Below are 20409 nucleotides of genomic sequence, written 5' to 3' on the forward strand. Positions count from 1 at the left end.
AAATTTTGATGGGCATGCATGAGCTTGCCAGGCTTTAAGCCTTGAATGACATAAGCATTGCATACTCTTAGGCATGCAAAAAATTACAATTAAAAACCAAGCGAAGCAGAGCAGACAGACAGCAAGTCGTGCATGCATACATGTGTCTGTGTGTCTGTGTGTGTATCTGTTATGCAAAAATGCTTACAAATACATGCCAGCACACATACACACACACACACACACACATACAGACACATGTGCGTCGCCTCGCTTGGCGTCATTCTTCATCCAACTGTTGTGCCTCGGTCGTCTGCCTCGCTGGGTTTGGCAAAAATTTTTGGCATAAATGCCATAAACAGTTTATTTAGCAACGGAAAATTAACTGCAAAATGTTACTACAAAAAAAAAAAAAAAATAAAATAAAACTACAACAATAATGCTGAGCAGGCAGGCAGACAAAACTGAGCTAAGCTCAACTCGACGCTTTATGACGTTTTGCTTCATGTGCAGCTTCATAATTAAGTGACTGCTGCTGTGGCAAGCAGAGGGTTGAGACAACCTGTTGTTGTTTTTCTTGTTGTTGTCTCTTGCACTCGAGGGAGCTTTTAGTTTTGAGCCACGTGAGAAGCATCAACATCAACGCTTTTGGGTTTGGCTGCGAGCCATAAAAACAAGCCCCAAACGAGGTCAACTGAGGGCACTAAAATGCAGTCTATATAACTATATAGCTAACTAAATATAAGCCGGCGTGCTGGGAGTGGGCATGGAGCATGGGGCGTGGGGCATGGGATTTGGGTTTGGTAGCGCATACATTGAAAGAGGCACATAAAAGTGTTAGCAGCTCGTTTTGAGTACTTACTAATTTGACGGCTGTTGGTATCATAGTCTGATGGCAACTTACCTGCAAAAGAGAGGGAGAGAGGGATTAATATTAAATGTGTAAATGTGTAGAGCATTTGCTATAATTGGTTGAAATGATTAGCATTAGTATAAGCAAAGTGAAGCTGCAAGCCAACATTTTAGTTTGCGAAGCGCTTAAATATTTATAAAGCAGCGCGCTTTATGCTTTATGCATCAGCATGCTTTAAAATTGATTAAAAAGTCTTTAACACGCCCCCTCCACGGAGCACAGAGCAAAAAAGCGCCAGTGCGACATCAGAAAATGTCATAAAAATTCTATTTTCGTATAAAATTTCGAAAGTAATCTAATAAATATTGATTTTCATTCGTCATCGACAGCGTTGACGCTGGTGACGACAACAACAACAACAACAACAGCTCACGCTCAGCATGGCAGCGCGTTGTGTAACCCTACACGTTCATGTATATATATGTATATTATATGTATATATATATATGTATAAAGGACACGGCAACGACAACGACAACGACAACGGCAGCAGCAGCAGCAGGCGTAGTCAATAGTCGTTATTTGATATAGTCGACTGGCAACCAACAAGCACACACAACCCATGATGAAACGTGCCTGGGCGGCTGACCAATGCAACCACACGCAAAGGGCGAGCTGGCAGTGACCAAAAGCTGGGGCAGGGATGAAATCATGCGCGCAACTCGTATTTTCGACTGCCCAGGGGCCCTACATAGACACACACACGCACGCAGTTCATTCAATCATTCAAATGTCCTTTGAACTATAAAAATACATGACACTAATAAAGAAAACGAACAAATGACACGACACTCGCCCGCTTGCGTTCACGATAAGCAAGCAAAGACGTTGCGACTACACAACCTTTAAAAAACAAGGAAAAGAGAAGAAATCGAAGCAGCGCTGAAAAAAATCTGCTATTTAGAGCAATTTATAAGCATACTTTGAGGCGTGCACACACACACACACACACACACACAGATACAACCCAAACTCGACATTTGACATTTACGAGTGCGCCGCAGCGGAGACAACAAACTTAGCAGTCTGGGGGAGGGCGGTGAGCCACATAAATTGTTTGGTGCGCTTTCAAACACGCCGTATAGAGTTCGCTGTAGCTATTTATTGCATTTTTATGTAAAATGCGCCCGCCGTGCGGTATGCTATACGTTTTTTCTTCTACCGCTTCTGCCGTTGCCGCTGCTACTTCTTCTTCGACATTCCTGTAAAGTTGTTTACGAGCCAAAAAGCGTAATACGTTAAATCGAAAATGCCACCCACGCAATGACCAAATTTACGCAATTAAAGACATTTTGGGTATATATTTTATGGCATACTTTAGAGGCCGAGTATATGCGCGTGTGTGTGTGTATGTGTTTATGTGTTCAAGGTAATCAGCTCAAAGGCAAATAAGGTTAAAGCAGCAATAGAAATTGACAGCATTGAACAATTTAAAGTATTATATGGTTTCTCGCTGAAAGAAAAACTTTAATACTACAGCTTTGTCCTCTTGCCACATTCGTTATAAATTTTATGCATTTGTTTGCAATTTTAGTTAGTTTTATGATTTATCTTAAACATCTGGCAATCTGTGTATCTATGGCCATATGCTGTGGCACGTAGAAACGCCCCACCCTTCATTCCAATCGGTGGAACCACAACAACTGCAATATACACAAATCAAAATACAGCGCGCAAAGCGCCTAAAATGCTGCTGAGACCAAAAAGCACCATGGGCCAGTAAACTACATGGAATGTTTGTCTGTCTGTCTGTCTGGCGCTCTTTGCTTTCTGGCTCCAGCCCATGTAATCTCTGTTGACCATAAAGATTTATAGACTATTGTGTGTCGTTCTTCGCGTCGCGGTAGCCACAGCAATGAAAAGGAAACTTTTTGCAACTTAGCGCCAAACTTTATGCAATAATTTATATATATTGGTAACGCAAGCATTGCCATATAAAAATACACCCAAAAAAAAAAGCATCGCAGAGCCGACGACCTACACAAAAGGCAATACACATAATAGACGAACACAACAGCATCAGCAAGAACAACAGCAACAATCATAAACACAGCAGCACAAGCTGCGTATACGTAATGCAGGCTACAAAAAACACAACAACAAGGTAATCAAATTTTTGCAAGGCTCAATGATGACGAAGCAGCTATGCCCTTCGATATGTGTGGAAAATATTATTAAGAATCAATACTTATATTAAATATTTCTATAATTTTTATTTTGAAAATCAGTTTTTAAATCTGAATCTTTTGTATAATTGTTGAGCTACGCATATTTAAGAAGAAATGAAAATAAAACTAGTACAGTATTTATAAATTTGTTGCTCCAAACATTTAAAGTACTTAGAGCAAGTGCAAAAAACAAAACCCTTGCATACCTTGCCGACACGATAAAAAATTAAAAACTTGCTCCTGCCGTCGAGCTAAGCGCTGCCTGCATTAGGCCCGTCCCTTGGCGAGAGGACAGCCGAGAGGGAGGCGGTACTTGCACGCGAGAACGCGCCAAGTGTAAAAGAAAAAGTTTTCTATGAGTTTTTCCTGTCGACGGCGGTGGCGTTGTCGACGGTTATGAGCCGCTTGCATGCCCTTGGCGCCTCCCACCACACGTCGCACTATGCTGCTCTTATTGTTGTTTACGTTTTAAATAGACTCGAGTGCGGTAGTTGTTGTTGTTACTACTACGACTGCTGCTGCTGCTGCTGCCGTTTGCAGGCATTGTCTGAAGTGCGTTTCGGTTTGGATGCTGTTGGCTTGCAAAATCAATCGATAGTTAATGGAAAATCGTTATTAATGAAAAACTTTCTTGCCTCACGCCGTATGGCAGCAATCGAGCGTGCAGCGAGCCCTGATAAAGTGCAGGCGAGAAGAGAGAAAAAATGAAAACGCTACATTTAAGTAGCAAACTTTGCGGGACTTTCTTTATTCCCATTTTTTTTTTGTTGTACGTAATTTCATTTGAGTGTGAAAAGTTGCACGCACATAAAGCGGCACGAAGCGAGTGGCAAGCGACTCGAATGTAATGCTTTCCTTATTTTTGTTTTTTGTTGCATAAATATTTTATGCATGCGCAGGCAACAAAAGCGTCATCAAAACACAATGACAAAACAGACTTGCTAGACACTTTTCTACTCCACAGTGCACTGTCTTCCTTCGCTCTTTTGTCTCCACTTGCACCTACAAAAGTTTGTGTATCTGTGAAGTGTTTGGCGGCCAATTTATAATAGCGTTGCTGTTTTGCATTGTCTTCTATTTGACAATAAAAAAACAAACGAACATACACAAAGTTTTTGGTTCAATAGTCACAACAAAAGTCTAATGACAGTTTAAGTAGTTTGGCGCCTTCACTTATGCAACATTTTTAAAAGCAAGCAAGTTAAAGCTTACGGCTGGATGTTTATGAGCTTTGCATAATGTTTTTTAATCAATGAGATTAAACTACGTACATGTGCTAAATGCATTATATGCTCGTAAAAGCGACCAAATGCAATTTTAGTTTAGATACGACTTCCCCCCTATGCCTTATGCTTGCCAAAAAGGTTTATAGTTGGGTCACGCAGCGCTTTATGTTCATGGCAAATGCCATAAATATACGCACACACATACAATGTTAAACTTTTAACGTTTTTGTAATCACATCAGGCCAAAGCGGAAGCATTGCCGCACTTTTTCAAGCCTCTGCCGCCGTTCAAACTGATGCTGATTTATTGCAACAACAAAGTTTATCATGCATATTTTATGCGTGTAAATGGTGCCGTCATAAAATGTCTTAAAACACACACACTCACACACACACACACAGACACATATGTGTGGAGACCCTTTCAACTCGTTTTTGGGGTGCGTAGTCGCAATCGTGGCCGGCTTTTTATGCGTACGAGTTGTAATGGCGGCCAATAAAGTCGGCATTCAATGCAGCAAATTGGCATTTTATTAGCGCCCATACTCTCAGCCATTAGGCACTGCGCTCCACTTGCCCCACCCCACAGCCCACACACCACACAGTCGCTCTAATTTGCGCTCTGCCCCACGCGGCGTCGCGTCGCGTGTGTCATAATAAAACAGAGTGTTGAAAACTTTTAACAAACGACAAAATACCAGTCAAAGGCTGCTAAACAGACGACACTTGGCAAACGATCGATACATTTAGCTTAAAAGGATGTAGTCCCAAGTTGAACTGGTCGCTTTTGAGGTCGTCTTTCGCGTACGCCTCTCTCTCTCTCTCTCTCTCTCTCACTCGCTCACTCACTCACACATCTAAGGCATAACTCAAAGTTTACTCAAGTTACTTGCGCACCAGCGACAAGACACAAAACTTTGTACTTTACATCATTAAAAAGTTTCATTTCTTTCTTTGCTTTTGCCGCCGCCACTGCTGCTTCTGCTGCTGCTTTTTCTTTCATTCCCTATGCTGCTGGCACAACTTTCAATCCAAGCAGAGGCTATAGACTGGTTTAGGCACTGACTTCGGCGAGCAGCTTTGCGATTGACAGTTGGCCATCAATCCGTTTATGACTGCGGGCAATTAAAGCCAAAGTATCTAAAGTAGTTCGCACTCAATGCACTCGTATTATTCATAAGTTCATGAGAAACCCAAAAATCAAGCATCTTAGAGTCTCACCAAAGTCTGCTGCCAAATCTCAGCAGGCCAGCGAGTGGCAAGCACAAATAAATAGCTGCTCGTTCTGGTTGGTTATACTGCCAGGCCTTGCCAGCTGGTGGTGCCTTTTGTGCCCATGCGCATGGAAAATAGTTACACAAACTTGCAACAAAACGCAAAAAAAAAAACATGTCTAAAGGCGGCAACAACATAAAATAAAATAAAAAAGCAATATGCGCTGACTGCAAGCCGACTGCTGGCCGAGTGCCGTAAACGAGGCTAGGCAGCAATTCTAGGGGGAGGAGCTAGTGCTAGTGCTAGTGCATTGTGTCCAGGATTTGCATGCAACCTGCCACTTGCCACACATGGACACATGTGAGGCAGTTATTAAGCCAAGCCATGCCACACTTCTTAGTCGCTCTGCTATGCTGCGAATTACTTTGTGGCACGTTGCCCACGGTACGCTACGCTACGCACAAGGTGGCAGTGGCATATTAGTGACGATTTGGCGGCAGCAGCGCTGGCGACAGTGCGTGCGCGTGTACCGTTAAATTAAAGGCAATTTTGTAGTGCTAAGGCCAGCAAAGCTGCAAGTGTCAAGTGTAGTAGAAAATTGAAAACTGTGAAGGGTGCAAGACATCGTGAGTGGGAATCAGCACACTGCAAAAAATCCGAACTACTTTGGTTGATTTATAATAAAATTTTCATTTGTTACATTCTTACATTCATAATTAAATAAATCTATTTTTATAATACATTTTGTGTATTAATAAATCAAAGTATAGAATTATACTAAAATTTCATATTAGAAATATTGTACTATTTATAAAAATTATTATATGAATACATACAAGCAGCTTTTTATGTTATGCTTAGTTTATAGTTAACAAGTAACATTCGATTCAATATTTATTTTAAGCTTAAGCCATGTCCCATACAAATCTGTTTATCACTATGCTTGGCAACTATTTGTTCTTAAATATTTTCTAAGCTCCCCGTAGCCTCATAAGATGCAACAACTTCAGCTACATTAGACACCGCCACTTCAATGCGCGCATTCGATTTTTTTGTGTTTTGTTTTTTTAAGTTTTTTCTTCTATTTTTGGTGCAAAAATACAAAAGCACGTTACGGCGTAGAGAGATTCGCCTGCTCCTCGCACATACATTGGCAGCCTCCCCCTACAGTAGCTGCCTTTCAGCATTTGCTTTCTATTTTCAATAGACGTCGTCGTCAGTTGCCAGTTGCACTTGTTGTTGTTGATGTTGATGTTGTTGTTGTTGTTGTTGTTGTTGTTGTTGTTGTTGCTGTTGTTGCCGTTATGTTGCTGTTCGCCGGCAAACAATAAAAATGATGCGTTGTATTGCGCGCTGCTGCTGTCCGCACTATATGCGATGCTGCCCCCACTCTTTGCTACGGGGCATGTGCTAGTGCTACTGCTGGCTGGGCTGGCTGGCTGGCTGGCTGGCTGGCTGGCTGGCTGGCTGGCTGGCTGTGGCACGCAGGCAGTTCGCATATGTTGCAAGTTGCAACATTCAACGTGGCTCTGTGGCACGTTGCCCCGGCCGCCCAAATCGCCCATTGATATTGATGAAAACGACGTCCAGTTACAGTTCGTTGGCTTCGCTTGCATTTTTCAAGGGAAAAAATATCCAGCAAAGTGCTGCAGCAGCTGAGGCTGGGGCCAAGAGAACCAGATGCTGTTAGTGTGCCGGGACAACGGACCGGGGGAGTCAGGTAGGTGGCTGGGTATGCAAATGTCATACATTTTGTCAAAGCATAAAGATGTTGTTAGATGGAGAGTGTATAAAAAATACATGCTGCATGTATCTTTCAGCTACAGTTAGAGCTACAGATAGACGTAGACAGTGAAATGCATATGCATCATTTATCTTAATGTGTTTGGCATAGTGGGCCAAAAACCCAAAGAGAGATTGAAGCTTTAGCCAAGCTCAGACTCAAACTAAAAGCAGCATATATTTAATGCAGGGACGCAAATGCTCAAAGTAAACATTTGTTATGAGCAGAGATAATATGTATTAAAATAAAATATCGAACCTTTTGTATCAAAGATCAAATGTTGAGCAGAGCGTTGATTTAAATGATGGGTTTTAAATGTTAGGAATATAAAATTACAGAAAAAGAAAAAGTTTATTATGGGGAGAATCGATATATTATATTCTGCCACTTAGGTCAGATTTGGCCCTTTGTATTACTGCGTAATCTCTATTGAGCAGTTGGCTCTTGTTTCAAAACATTCCGATAGATTGCTCAGAAGTCGCCTCCTAAGTGGGGTGCTTTCCTTTTCTTCTACACCGTTACAGGCTTAACAAAAATCATTTTGAGCCACTCCGGTCTGGCTATGGAAAATCTCTCAAAGCTTGATATGCATTAAATTGGATTGATTGTTGTCGTTGTCAGGCCGCAATTATTAGCACGCGTCGTGGCCACTTTGGATTCCAAAACTACTGCTAACAACACTATCAACAACAATATTTATTTATTACCAAGCAACTAAAAGTTGGCACTTCACTACCTAATAAGTCTCAATTAAATGTACATAAGCCATAACACCTTGTAAAACATATAGATCTCGTGCTAAGGGCGCGACAACACTCACCCCCAAATGGAAACAATTTGCATGCAAGCCAGCAATGGTGGCAACTGTTTACCCAGAGCCACAACTTCAACTAACTTTGGCACGCAAACCTAAAAAAAACACCAACAACAACGACGCATTTTATGTCTAGTGGCACTTGTTATAAGCACAAGCTACAAATATTGTTTTGCCCCTCATAAAGCAAGACAGACAGAGAGTTAGCAGCTTGACATTGTCAATGGCATTTGCTTGAGCTGTGTGTTTTTTATTTGCTTTTTGTGTTGGCTGCATTTCAATTAAATGGTTTTTTGGTGGAAAACACCTGATACAAAGCCTGTTGCTGTTTTTCCCACTCCACTCCACTCCACTCCACTCATCTCCTCACCCCAGCCATGACACTTTATGTTTGCATGCGTGCGTTTGAAGTGCTTTTGCTTTTGCTTTTGCTGTTGTTGCTTCTGACTGCTTCCTGTCGTAAATAAAATGAATTTCGCTTTTGGCAACCCCTGCAACAACCTTTGGTACAACAGCAGCAGCAACAACAACAACAACAACAAGTTGCCACACACACTGCGACTGCGAGCGAGTGAATGGCAACGCATACCTTAATGAATACGACATTATTTTTTATGAGCTGTCAAACACTATTTTCCATACACTTTGCTGTTGTCGCTCGCACCATCGTCAGCGCCTGCTAAAGTTTCCTTTTGCCATTTTATTTATCGCCAACCCTCTATGTGAAATTTTTTCACATTATGCGTGAGTGTGTGTGTGTGTGCGCTAGCTTATTGTTATTATTATTTATATTATTTTTGATAAATGCTTTTGGGAAATTTGTATTTTATTGGTTGTTTATCGACAATTAGCGGTTTGTTTGGCTTCTCACTAACCGAAAAAGAAAAACAACAACAACCGACAACATGCCATGTAAATGTAAATATTTTACTTTTGCCTTGCAGACAAAACATAATTTGTTTGATTTATTACCCAGTTAGAATGGCTACTTGAGCTTCTTTGTTGGTAAAAGTTTCGTGGAGAGTAGGTAAATTATATTCAAACTCAAATTGAAGTTAATAAGTGACAAAAGAGGAAGCCACATGCAACACGAAGAATGAAGACTCAAACCACAAATAATTGTTCTTCACTTATTTCCATAACATTATCGGACGAACTAAGGGTGAGACCCTCTATAATTTAGGGGCCAATTCAAGTATATTCAATGCTTTCTAAACAAGACGTAGATGGCATTAGCTATTAACTTCACATCAAAGGTCTTCAAATTCTTCAATTCATTTACCTTTGGTATTTGAGTTGCCCCAGCTGACTAAACAAAGCAATTAACTTAATATTAGCTTTAATATAGTATAGCAAGTGAAAAATGAAATAAAATTGAATCCATGTATTCAGATTTGCTCCAAAAGCGTTTTGTTGTGCCACATAAATAAACAGAAATTTTATGGCATTGTAGAGAGAAGGGGAGATAGGGAGAGAGAGAGCGAGAGAGAGAGAGAGAGTAGCAAACAACACACAAATCAAAAGCAGGAAACCAAAGCGTTACAATCCAAACAAAAAAGGCCACTTTATGCGGTTTTGCACTTTAGCAAAAGCCATTAAAAATTATGCCAAACCAAAAAATAAAAACCAATTCAGTATATATACTAAAAATGGCAAAAACGCTGCCAGATGCAGCAAGAAAATATGTACAATGAGTGCAAAGAGAAAATCTGTTTGTAATAGAGCTCAGAGAGAGAGCGTGCCAAAGCGTGAGAGAGCGAGAGAGAGAGAGAGAAAGTGATAGATAGAGCATCTGGAAAATTTGTACACATGACGCACGCAGCTGCTGCTGGTCAGAAGAAGAAAAAAAAAAACATCAACAATTTGTTGGTGTTTTTTCTTTTTGCGCTTTTGTTTACATTGGTGCAGCTATTTTTGAAGCGTCTGTAGCAATAAACAAAAACCAAACAAAACAATGGAGTGGCAAATAGCAAGAGGCAAACGATTAAATGCAAAGCCTAACTGCTTAAAAGCTCATGAAATTATAGACGGCATATGACTATATATCGAGCAACAGCTATAGCTGTGCGCCTAATGAGCTGTGCAGCTCTTTGAAGTTGCCTCATTAGCTGCTGGCCCGAACTCAGCAATCGTAATCGAATTCAATCGATAGACAAATGGAAGACCCACAATTAAGGCAGGCAGCCATAGATAAAACTAGCCTAGCTGACTGTCTGGCTGACGGGCTGGCTGGCTGGCTGGGTGACTAGAGCGAGGTAGACTCTCATGCTCGGGGGTGTGCGCTAATCACGCAAGTAATTTTAATGCCCCGCGCTCCTCTATGCGTTCTTTTGCGATAAGAAGGCGGCAACTTGACAGCTCGATTCAGTGACAGTAACAGATACCAGAGGGTGAGTTTTTTCTCTAGCCCCCAGGCAGCAGCAGCAGCACAAAGCATAATCAACGCTAAACAACCCAAGCAAAACAAAAAAAAAGTAACACTGCTGCTGCTGCTACTGCCGAGGGTTGGATTCAACAAACAGACAAACTAACGTGGAAAACTTGCGCCTGTTAACAAAGCTATAAAAATGTCACCTCCAAGCAACGAGCGAGTCGCGTGGCCTACAAATTAATAAAAACGCTGGAATAATTTACTGTCTGGTACAAAGGTATTTGAAGCAGCTTCATGTAAACACATATAGAAGATAACAAAAGGAAATGCTGTCTATGTAAAATGAAAATATTGCAGATTTTATAGAACAGCTAAAGCGGCATTTGTGTATTTTTATTTATTTAATGTGGACTATGGAATTTAATGTTCTTTTAAGAGTTAAGGACTGGAAGAGTTAAACGATGTGGCACATTTATTCATAAGAAAACTGTATTCAATTCAAATCAAATAAATAAGCAGCTTTAGTATTTTCCTGCACATACTTTGCATAGTCATAAAATTAAACGGTAAATTTCATAATTGCAACACTCCAAGGTACTGTGGGTGGGGCAAGACACTTTACCTAACTTGGCCACACAAGCATTCACATTCACTAATCACTGACGCCTGGTCCCAGGCCTGTGCCAACTCCTTTGTCTTCAGTCCTTGGGCGTAATTTGCCTGTTGACATACTTGAGAGCTCCCACCTGAGGCGCGTCAACAGCGCCTGTCACAGTCAAGCACACACACACACACACACATGCATAGAGAAGTCACACAGTTAGACATATTGTATGCGCTTGAGCATGGGCTAGTGTGCTATTAAATTACATGCCCTGTAAGTTAGTTGAGAAAACAATGGAAAAACGCCTTGACGTATGCAACAATAATAATAACAGGCTTGCGGTTCGCTGTTATGCTTTTAACTACTGTTTTGTAAGCCGGCAAGCATTTACATATTATTAGTGCCCCCAGAAGAGCCAAAGCCACAGCCACAGCCACAGCCAGTTGAACCAGCCCGTTGGCATAAATATTGAAAAGCGCCAACGCCTTTTGTTGGCTGCATAATTGCCCAAGTCGTAGCAAATTGCCTGGCTAATAAACATAAATATTGTAGCAGGGCACTGACTACATGGGCAATGAATGCATGAAGGCATTACGTGGAGACTCGGTGTGAAATTAGAGCTGGCATGTTTATGGAAATAGAAATAGATGAAGAATTTTGCCCGCATTGCATTTAGTAGTCGATTGCAAAGTTTGAAGACAACTGAAGAGCTTGTGTTATCTGCTGCTTGCAGCAATTTTCCAGCTGAATATCTTTATTTACACTGTCAGAAACTTGAATGCTGTTTAGCTGCTATCAAAGTTTTTTTTAGTTTAAGTATCCTGTGCGCCAGGACAACAAGCTTAACAATTGCATGCAGCACACAACAATGCAAGAAAAGTTGCTCGTAAACGCAAAGAAAACTTTAAAAGCAGTTCGACTAGCTAACCCTCGTATTACACTCTCTGCTGTTGCTGTTGCTGTTGCTGCTGCTGCTGCTGCTCCTGCTGCTGTTGCTGTTGCTGCTGTTGCTGCTGCTGTTGTCTGGTTGTCTGTCTTTTAGTGTGAGTCATAGGAACTGCATTGGGGCAGCGTGAAAAGTGTGTCAACGACTCTGCTCCACTTAAGCATTTAACGAGCAACTTAGCGCGCACGTAATGCAGACAACAACAGCAACAATAGCTCTGACAATGACAGCATAAAAAGGATGCGAAAAATGTAGAAAAATTCAAAACAAGTGGCGTAAAAATATTGAACTACAATGTGCCGAACGGCCAAGAGAGCGCCACCCAGAGAGAGAAAGAGACATAGAGAGAGAGAGAGAGAGAGAGAGAAACAAGCAGAGATTGCGTATGAGCGGACAGCAGAGGACAATAACAACAACAGGAGCAACAACTACAAACATAACCCAATAAGTAAACCAAGTGTAGAGCACTCAGAACGCATGTGTCATCATTAGAATAAGTAAACGCAATAGAACATGGAACATCCCCATGTGGCAAGGATAAAAGTAAGGCACACACACACACACACACACACACACACACTGAGGCGAGCGCACGCACAAAGGACAACAAAGAACAGCGTTGACGCTGGCAGCAACGCACGCACGTACCGCCTGCGTCCGCGCCCCATTGTCCCAGCAGCTACCACCCAAAATACGCTCCAGGTGTGCCACCCACCCACCCAACCACCCCGCCCAAGCAACCACCATAAAAGTGAAATACACAATGAAATTTACGCAATAGTCCCAGAGACAGAGCCAACTAAACAGACTGCCGCGTTGGCGTTGTAATAAAATCAAGAAAGAGGGTGACAAGCAGACAATAACAACAGTAACAAAACACACACACACATACATACACACACACACATACACTTACACACTGATAAAGCAGTCAGCTGAAAGTGAAACAGTGCGACAATTTTCAACGAGAGCGAGAGAGACTACGAGTATGTAAATCCGATTAGAATTTAAGTTTCGACAATTTTTTTTATGCTCCTGTAATTTTTTTTCTGTTGTGTCAACTTTAAGAAAATCCTTATAAATTGGAGAAAAATCCTTGAACATGACAAGACCACAGTCAAATGGATCAATAGATAGCAATAGCCATATGGCTGCTGTCAATAATGTGAAAGAGTTGCAAATAGGCAGCAATCACTGTACAAAGTAAAAGATTTAATGTGCTTTAATTTGTTCTTCGTAGATTTGTATAAACGATGCAGAAAACTTATAAAGCTTCAAATAGCTCTTCCACTTCGTATATTTAAAATTTCAGGTTCTTATGAATTTGATAAAAGAAAATTGTAAAACTTAAATAAACTTTAGCTTGGATTGATAATAGAATTTCAAGCTATTTATTTATATAATTTCTTTAAGTTTACTGTCGTCTGGAAACTTACATAATATCACGTATGTAATATGTTTAATGTTTAAATTTAAAAGATGTGTAATATATATTGAGAAAAAAGTTTGATAGCTTCAGCACTTAAATAAATCCAATTACAAATTGCATGTATACAAGGAAATGTGGAATATTAAATTTTGAATTTTCTTCGTATTTTCTTAGACACTAAACTTTTATAAAGCCAACTTTTGAAAGCCTCGCATTTACGGCAATAAACGTGATTATTTTACAGCTTCTAAGCTTTAAAAGGAACAACTTCTAAGACAAAAAAAAAATGCTTAACTTTAACAGACTATATTAAATTCATAGCACACATTGGACTCAAATTTAATGCCAATTCAGATCAATATTACTGAGAAAAACAGCAAAACAAATTTGCAGACACTACAGCTGTTCTCTCTATAAAATTGCGCGGCATTAATGGTCAAAATACAAAGCAGCACCCAAATACACACACACACACATTGATACAGCGAGGATAACAAGTCACATTGACCTACACAAAGCGACAAAGAACAGACAGCGAGACATGGCGGTGATTTTCATATATTTTTTTGGAACTCCCCACAACACAAAGCTCAGGAATGATTAATTGTCAAAATATGTTGGAGCAAGAGGCAAAACAAAAAATTGAAACGCACTGGGAACAACATAATAAAAAGTGCGTTTGTGTGTGTGCAAATGAATTTTCGTATTTTTTGCGGGTATCACACACACACACACACAGACAGACGCACAAGCACATACACATGTATTTGTATTAAGTTGTCATTACGTGACTACAGACACAAGATTTATTATCATTTTTTTTTTTGCACAGTCTGTGTGTTCTACGTGTATAAAAATTCATTTGCTCTCCATTTTCGGCATACACTCGAATTATATATGTTTGTATGTATGTGTGTTTTATTTTTTTTTTTTTTTTCATATATACTCACAGTAACTTGTTGAGCAAACTCAACCTTCGGCTGGCCGACCAATTCAATAATATGAACCATATGGAACGATTTGCTTTTGAACGTTGCGCCTTTGCGAGAAATAATTCTATAACAATTCTAGTATTGTTGCTTATTATATATATTTATATATATACATATATAAATATATATATATATATATATATATTTGTTTGCTTCTAGGTTTTTTGTTTGCTCAAGCTGTAGCGCCTTCTTTTTAACTTGTATTAGTTGTAAATTTAATTTTAACACTTTTGCTTTGTATTCCTTTATATTTTGATTTGTTTCCTTTGCACTTGAGTTGCTTGGTAACTGTGTTTGTTCTCCAATGTTAGTTGTAAAACGTTTATGCACGCTTGCTGTGCGTGTATATAATTTATCTTATCTGTACTTTCCAGTATTTAAACACACGCGTTTCTATAAATTTCTGTGCTATAACTGTGTTGCGTTTTCTAAAAATGTATATGACATGATTATTATTATTGTTATTTTTGTTTCATTGTTCAATACACATTCGGTAAATGCTTTTAAAAAGCTTTGTATTTGATTTTCGATAATATCTAGTGGTTAATTGCTTGGAAATGTGAAAAGCTGCATGTGTGTGCTCATCAAAACACATGAGCGCAATTTTGGAAAAGCTTATCTGAGTTTATAATCTCAAATAAATTTTGGAGTGATAAAATTTTGAATTTGAATTTGTTTTTGGAAATTGCAATTTTTTAACTTTGAGAATAATTTCTATAGCTACAGCATTTTTAAAAGCACTTTTCAAAATGTTACACATTGTATTTACAAATATTTTAGAACTCTCAGTCACAAGCTAATCGAACATTGTCTATAAATAAACTTATAACCAATAACTTTTAAATTTCTCTGCTGCACACTATACAAAAATATTCGATTTGCAGCTTATATACAATATACACCATTTGTGTGGCAGTTCATCAAAGTGCTCATAAACCGATTGGCAACAACTAGAAAAAAATAAATATAATAATATATCGCGAGCAGCAGTGCGTAGCAAAAGCACAAAATTGCTTTGAGCCAAAATCGTTTAGAGAGCAATGCATTCATACAATTAACGTGTCTGAAAGATTCAAACAGTCAAAAACAACGTAAACGTATTTGTTGAAATTGAGAGCACATGCAGAAATTTAGTTTTGGGCTGCAAATATTTCAATAAAAGTCGCTGGAAATGAAATTATGGTCTGGCATCAAAATATTCAAATTCAATGAGAATTTTATTTGGTTGTTGTTCAATTGAATTTTGGTACTGCCAGTTGAATTATTGAAAATTTGAAAATATTTTCGTGTGCTGCGAGCATGAAACAATTCCGCTGTTTGTTTACATAGGTGTATTGGAAAGAAGAAAACAAAAAAAGGAAGACTGTCGAGAGTGTAAAATAAAACTGAACATATAGCAATGCGTTTTGTTTACAATTTGTTTCTAATTATTTTTGGATTTGTTTATCATGGCGTACGACTATTTTGGGAACTAACAAAGCAGATTGTTAAAAAATTTGCTCGAAATTGTGCTAACTGATAAAGAATTTATGTGCTGAACTTGTAAAATATTCGTGCTCGTTTTCATTGTTGCTTACATTTTTAACAATAATAAACTTTTTTTGTATTTGATTTGTATAGAATTTATTTGAATAAACGAATTGTTAAAAACTTTATGTTTTTTAAATTTAGTTTTGCTTGTTGTTTATATTTTTTATTGGGTGGCTTGCGAATTTGATTATTAGTGATTTGATATATAATTTTTTATTTGTTGAATTTTTAAGCGAATCTTAGTGTTAAGCTTATGTTTGTATTTTTGGTTGGTTGGTTAAATATTTATATTTATATTTGAAGAACAAATGTCACACGACAGTCGACGAGAATTATACGAAATATTCCGACTTAACTACACAAAACTCAATATCATACTGAAAAAGGACGGCGCTTACAATGGCGAGAAGTGCCCAAAAGACGAGCCAACAACCAACAAACGGCCCACACGAGCGCCCGAACGTTCGCCAGGCGAACGAACGTACTTTTACATCAAACGAACGAAGTACGACCAATTCGAACTAACGAACGCAACAGCCGGCAACAAACGAGTAGCGGTAAACAAAATACACGCTGTCTCTGTGTGTAGGTGGGTTGGGTTGCCTGACTGGTTGGCGTTGGCTAGTTCGCCTCGGCATGCCCGAACGCAACGCGAGAGCATCGAACATGTGGGTGCGCTTGTGTATGGTTCGATATCAAACCAAAACAAGCAAAACAACACAAAACAAATGCAAAGGCCCACGAAGGGCCCACGAAGAAGGCACGTATGGCTCTACGAATCAAATGAAGCTTCAGCAGATAATAAATATATGCTATAATTTAGCAAATGCTATAAAAAGACAAGCCCAATACATCAATTTAAATGTTCTCTGTTGTCTATAGTCAAGCTACATACATGAAGTGCCCAACAAAAAATAACGTAAATACATATTGTTAGTCTCTTATTAGCTTATGACTAATAGGCTTCCTTCTCTGTTCTCTAAATATTTTGTTGTGCGATCCATCAATCAAAAATGTATTGATGCAACAAACCAATCGTAATACCACCCATACAAGCCATACATTGTACAGAGCATCAACAAAAACAACAAACGCTGAGCAACGAGACGAATAGCGGCACAATGCACATGGGCTGGCCAAAGCAATAATAACAACAACAACAATAACAACAACAACAATAGAAACAAAAACATCAACAACAACAAAAAATAAAGAGGCAAAACGGCGGGCGGCTGGAAAATACAAGAGGCCTAAAGGGAAAACACGACAACACAGAAGCGACGACGACAACGACAACGACGAGTGACGAGTCCAAAACTGGCCGCAGCCGAAGCACGCGCATCTTACGCTCTGCCGCGCGCTCTCTCTTTGCTCTCTCAGCGACAATGGCCAACTGACAGTCAGACCAAGCATCGCGAGCGTGCGAGCGAGCGAGTCGGCCATAGTTTAGTTTCGCCTTAGCTATGTAAGGTGTTTTGTATAGTTGAGCGCAGAGCATCTGAGCGGGAAAGCGAGAGAGCGAACGCGCGTGGCTGCCATGTGCCGGGCTTACTGGCTGGCTGCCTGCCTACGTGGCGTCGCCAGAGAGAGAGCTCCAGCGAGAAAGAGAAACATGCATTCAGCTGTAGCTGTAGCCACCAGCCGTCTGTAGCTTTTTGGGGTGGGTGGCATGGCCTGCTGCTGTTGCTGTTATGATGTGAAGTCGGGCCAAAATTTAGCGAGCGAGCGAGCGGGTTGCAAAACAATTTGTAAACATGTGCCAGCCATTCTAACGGTGATTTTGCACTTGGCATTTTGTTTTGTTTTGCTTTGCATTTCTCTGACTTGAATTACGATGCACTGCGTGTTTTTGTTGTGTGTTGTGACTGGAAGAGCATGACTGACAATATTTTGAGCTAAAGAAATATATTTATTAAACGCACATGACTCACAAAACTTCATCATGTATGTGTGTGTGTGTGTGTGTGTGCGTGTGTATGTAATAAACACAAACATAAACTATGTAGCAGAATTAAGGCAAATCATACAAATTGTTGATTGAAGGGGAGCGTACATTATCGAACTGGAAAGCTAACGTTGATAAGAGCAACTAAGAGAGCCATTTAAGAGAGCGACAGGGGCAACAGCAGCAGCCGCTGATACGGAGAGAGAGAGAGAGAGAGAGAGAGAGAGAGAGAGAGAGAGAGAGCGTCAAGTGTCTGGTGACGAAGGCAGGAAGAAATTAATATGCGAAACGCAACAATTTTGCCAATAACAACAACAACAACAACTGCAGGCGGCGTTGGCACAGAAAAAAGTGCGTCGACTTAAAGCCGGTAAAAATAAAAGGAAATAAATGCAAAGCAAATAGCTAAGAGATAAAGGCAGACAAGTAGCAAACATGCTTCGTCTATAGATGTAAGCAGCCATAAGCTTTCGATGGGCTGCTGAGTTTTGGGGCGCGGTTAAGACATTGGCCTGGCCTATTTATTGCCTTTGGTTTCAAAAACTTTAGGCAGTTAAAAAATAAATATATTTTAAATTTTATCAGTCTCGTCTTCATATGTTGTCTGTTCCTGTTCCTTCCCTAAAGGTTTTGTATCCAAACAATGTGCCTGAAGAGCAATCAATGAGTAAATATGGTTGCCTACATATAATTTCGTGTATTTTGATTCTCTCTTGTTTTACATCTATTTTTACTACGCGCTTTTTGCTTCAAGTGTTGGCCTGTTATTGTTCTACGGCTGGCTGCTGCGTGCGTTGTCTGTGTATTTGTATTTGTATGTCACTAGGATACGCCACAAGCATCAGGCGCCACAATCGCATCAACATCAGGCATGCTACCCACTAGACTCAATCTCATTCCTCACGTTGTCTTGGAGTTTTGCTGTTTTCCTTCTATTCTCAATTTGATGTGCTCGACCGATTTTCGCTCATTTAAAACGCACCCAACTGACTTTTGTTATTGTTGTTGCTGTTGCTGTTACACAGTGCGTATGTGTGTTGCGCATGTCGTCGCCAATTTATCGCATTTTTACTTTGATTTCGCGTTAATTTTTCGTGGAGCGGTTCTCGATTTGAGCTTGTTAAGCGTTTAAGGCTAAATGCTGGCTTGATTTGATTTTATGTGTTGTAAGCAGTTTGTGTTAATGCATATATGTAATAGGTATAATATAATCCGCATACCCGTGATAATTACAGACTGTTTTAGGCGCTTGAAAAAGGTTTTAAAATGAAAATAAATATTTCTTGGGGGCATAAAATAGCTTTTAGCTATTAACTTTGCTCATAGAGTTTTGGGTTAAGCATAAAAATGATTTAAATTATTGGGCTAAATGCTAAAAATGACATTAAACAAAATCAATAACAATATAATTCGTTTAAGGCTTGGCTTTGACACAGTTCCACAATAGCTGACAGTCAATTTTCTCGGCAAGGCGGCATAACAGGCAGGCAGGCACATATATCTGGATTTTACATGTTGGATACTTATGCGCGTACCTACAAGTCGTTAGGCTGTGTGTGTTAGAGCCACTCAAAGCCATTGCTTTTATGCATCAACGAGCACACAAAAGTAATAGGCGTCCACCCCTACCCACACCACTGATGACATGGTCGATATTTATGCGAAAATCAAGCGATAAATCTAAATTATATGCGAGTGCTAAAGCTAGGGCAAAAGCAGCAGCAGCAGCAGCAGCAGCAGCAGCAGCAGCAGCAGCCACTCTCCTCGCTCTCAGCTTAGCTACTGACTGCCAAAATGAACTGTAAATGTGTTAGGGTCAGGCTATTGTTATGATGATTACGCCTCGGCCCAGATTCATGTATTCTAATATGGGGCTCAATGCCCACGCAGCTAATTAAAATCCAAATGACAGTCGTCTTTTATAACTGGCAAGTACATAAATATTGTATATTGAAGAGCCATGTCCTCGTCGTTATTGTTGATGCATTTTGATTATCATATAATTAGGCAAAGAACTTGCTACGCAACACTTGTCATCATCCATCAAAGGAGGCGCAAGAGTAAAAAAAGTATAAAGATGGAAAAAAGTTCAGGCTGAGTAATCATCACGCTGCTGAAGGCCATAACTAACGTGCGACAAATCATAGCATACTTTTTGACATTGTCAAAAGTTGCCACACACACACACACACATACGCACGCATAGAAATTTTGTGTTTGGGGTTATGGATTTTGCCAGGCTGTCATATATGTCGCAAATTTCATTACAACTGCTGTGTCGTCAAGTTTTCATGCCGCTGTCAGCCCGAAGGGCCAGCACATCATCATCATCATCATCAAGAACGGCAACATGCGATAATCAACAGCAACAGCGTCTCAACTCTCTTCTGGTCGCAAAATTAATGAAAATTTCATAAACTGTCAAGCAAGCAGACCAAGAAATAGTGTGCATGTGTGTATATATGCTTGCCATCATAACTTAATTAACAGCCACA

General features: G+C 39.8%; 1 protein-coding gene across 11 annotated transcripts in view; it reads right to left on the reverse strand.

The window, feature by feature from the left end:
• The window catches only part of LOC108598627 (CUGBP Elav-like family member 4), a 138059-nt gene extending 123547 nt beyond the window's left edge, over positions 1–14512 (reverse strand). For 5 of the 11 annotated variants that reach the window (XM_033293638.1, XM_033293636.1, XM_033293632.1 and 2 more), the window contains exon 1: positions 14398–14457. In XM_033293638.1, the coding sequence (XP_033149529.1) occupies positions 14398–14457 (60 nt within the window). Of the gene's footprint in view, positions 1–841; positions 884–14397 lie in introns of all 11 variants that reach the window. The other 6 variants (XM_033293637.1, XM_033293635.1, XM_033293629.1 and 3 more) reach the window with 2 other exon arrangements.
• Positions 14513–20409: the final 5897 nt, after the last annotated feature.

The sequence above is a fragment of the Drosophila busckii genome, chromosome 3L (genome assembly GCF_011750605.1).
Source record: "Drosophila busckii strain San Diego stock center, stock number 13000-0081.31 chromosome 3L, ASM1175060v1, whole genome shotgun sequence".
NCBI classification, from domain to species: domain Eukaryota; kingdom Metazoa; phylum Arthropoda; class Insecta; order Diptera; family Drosophilidae; genus Drosophila; species Drosophila busckii.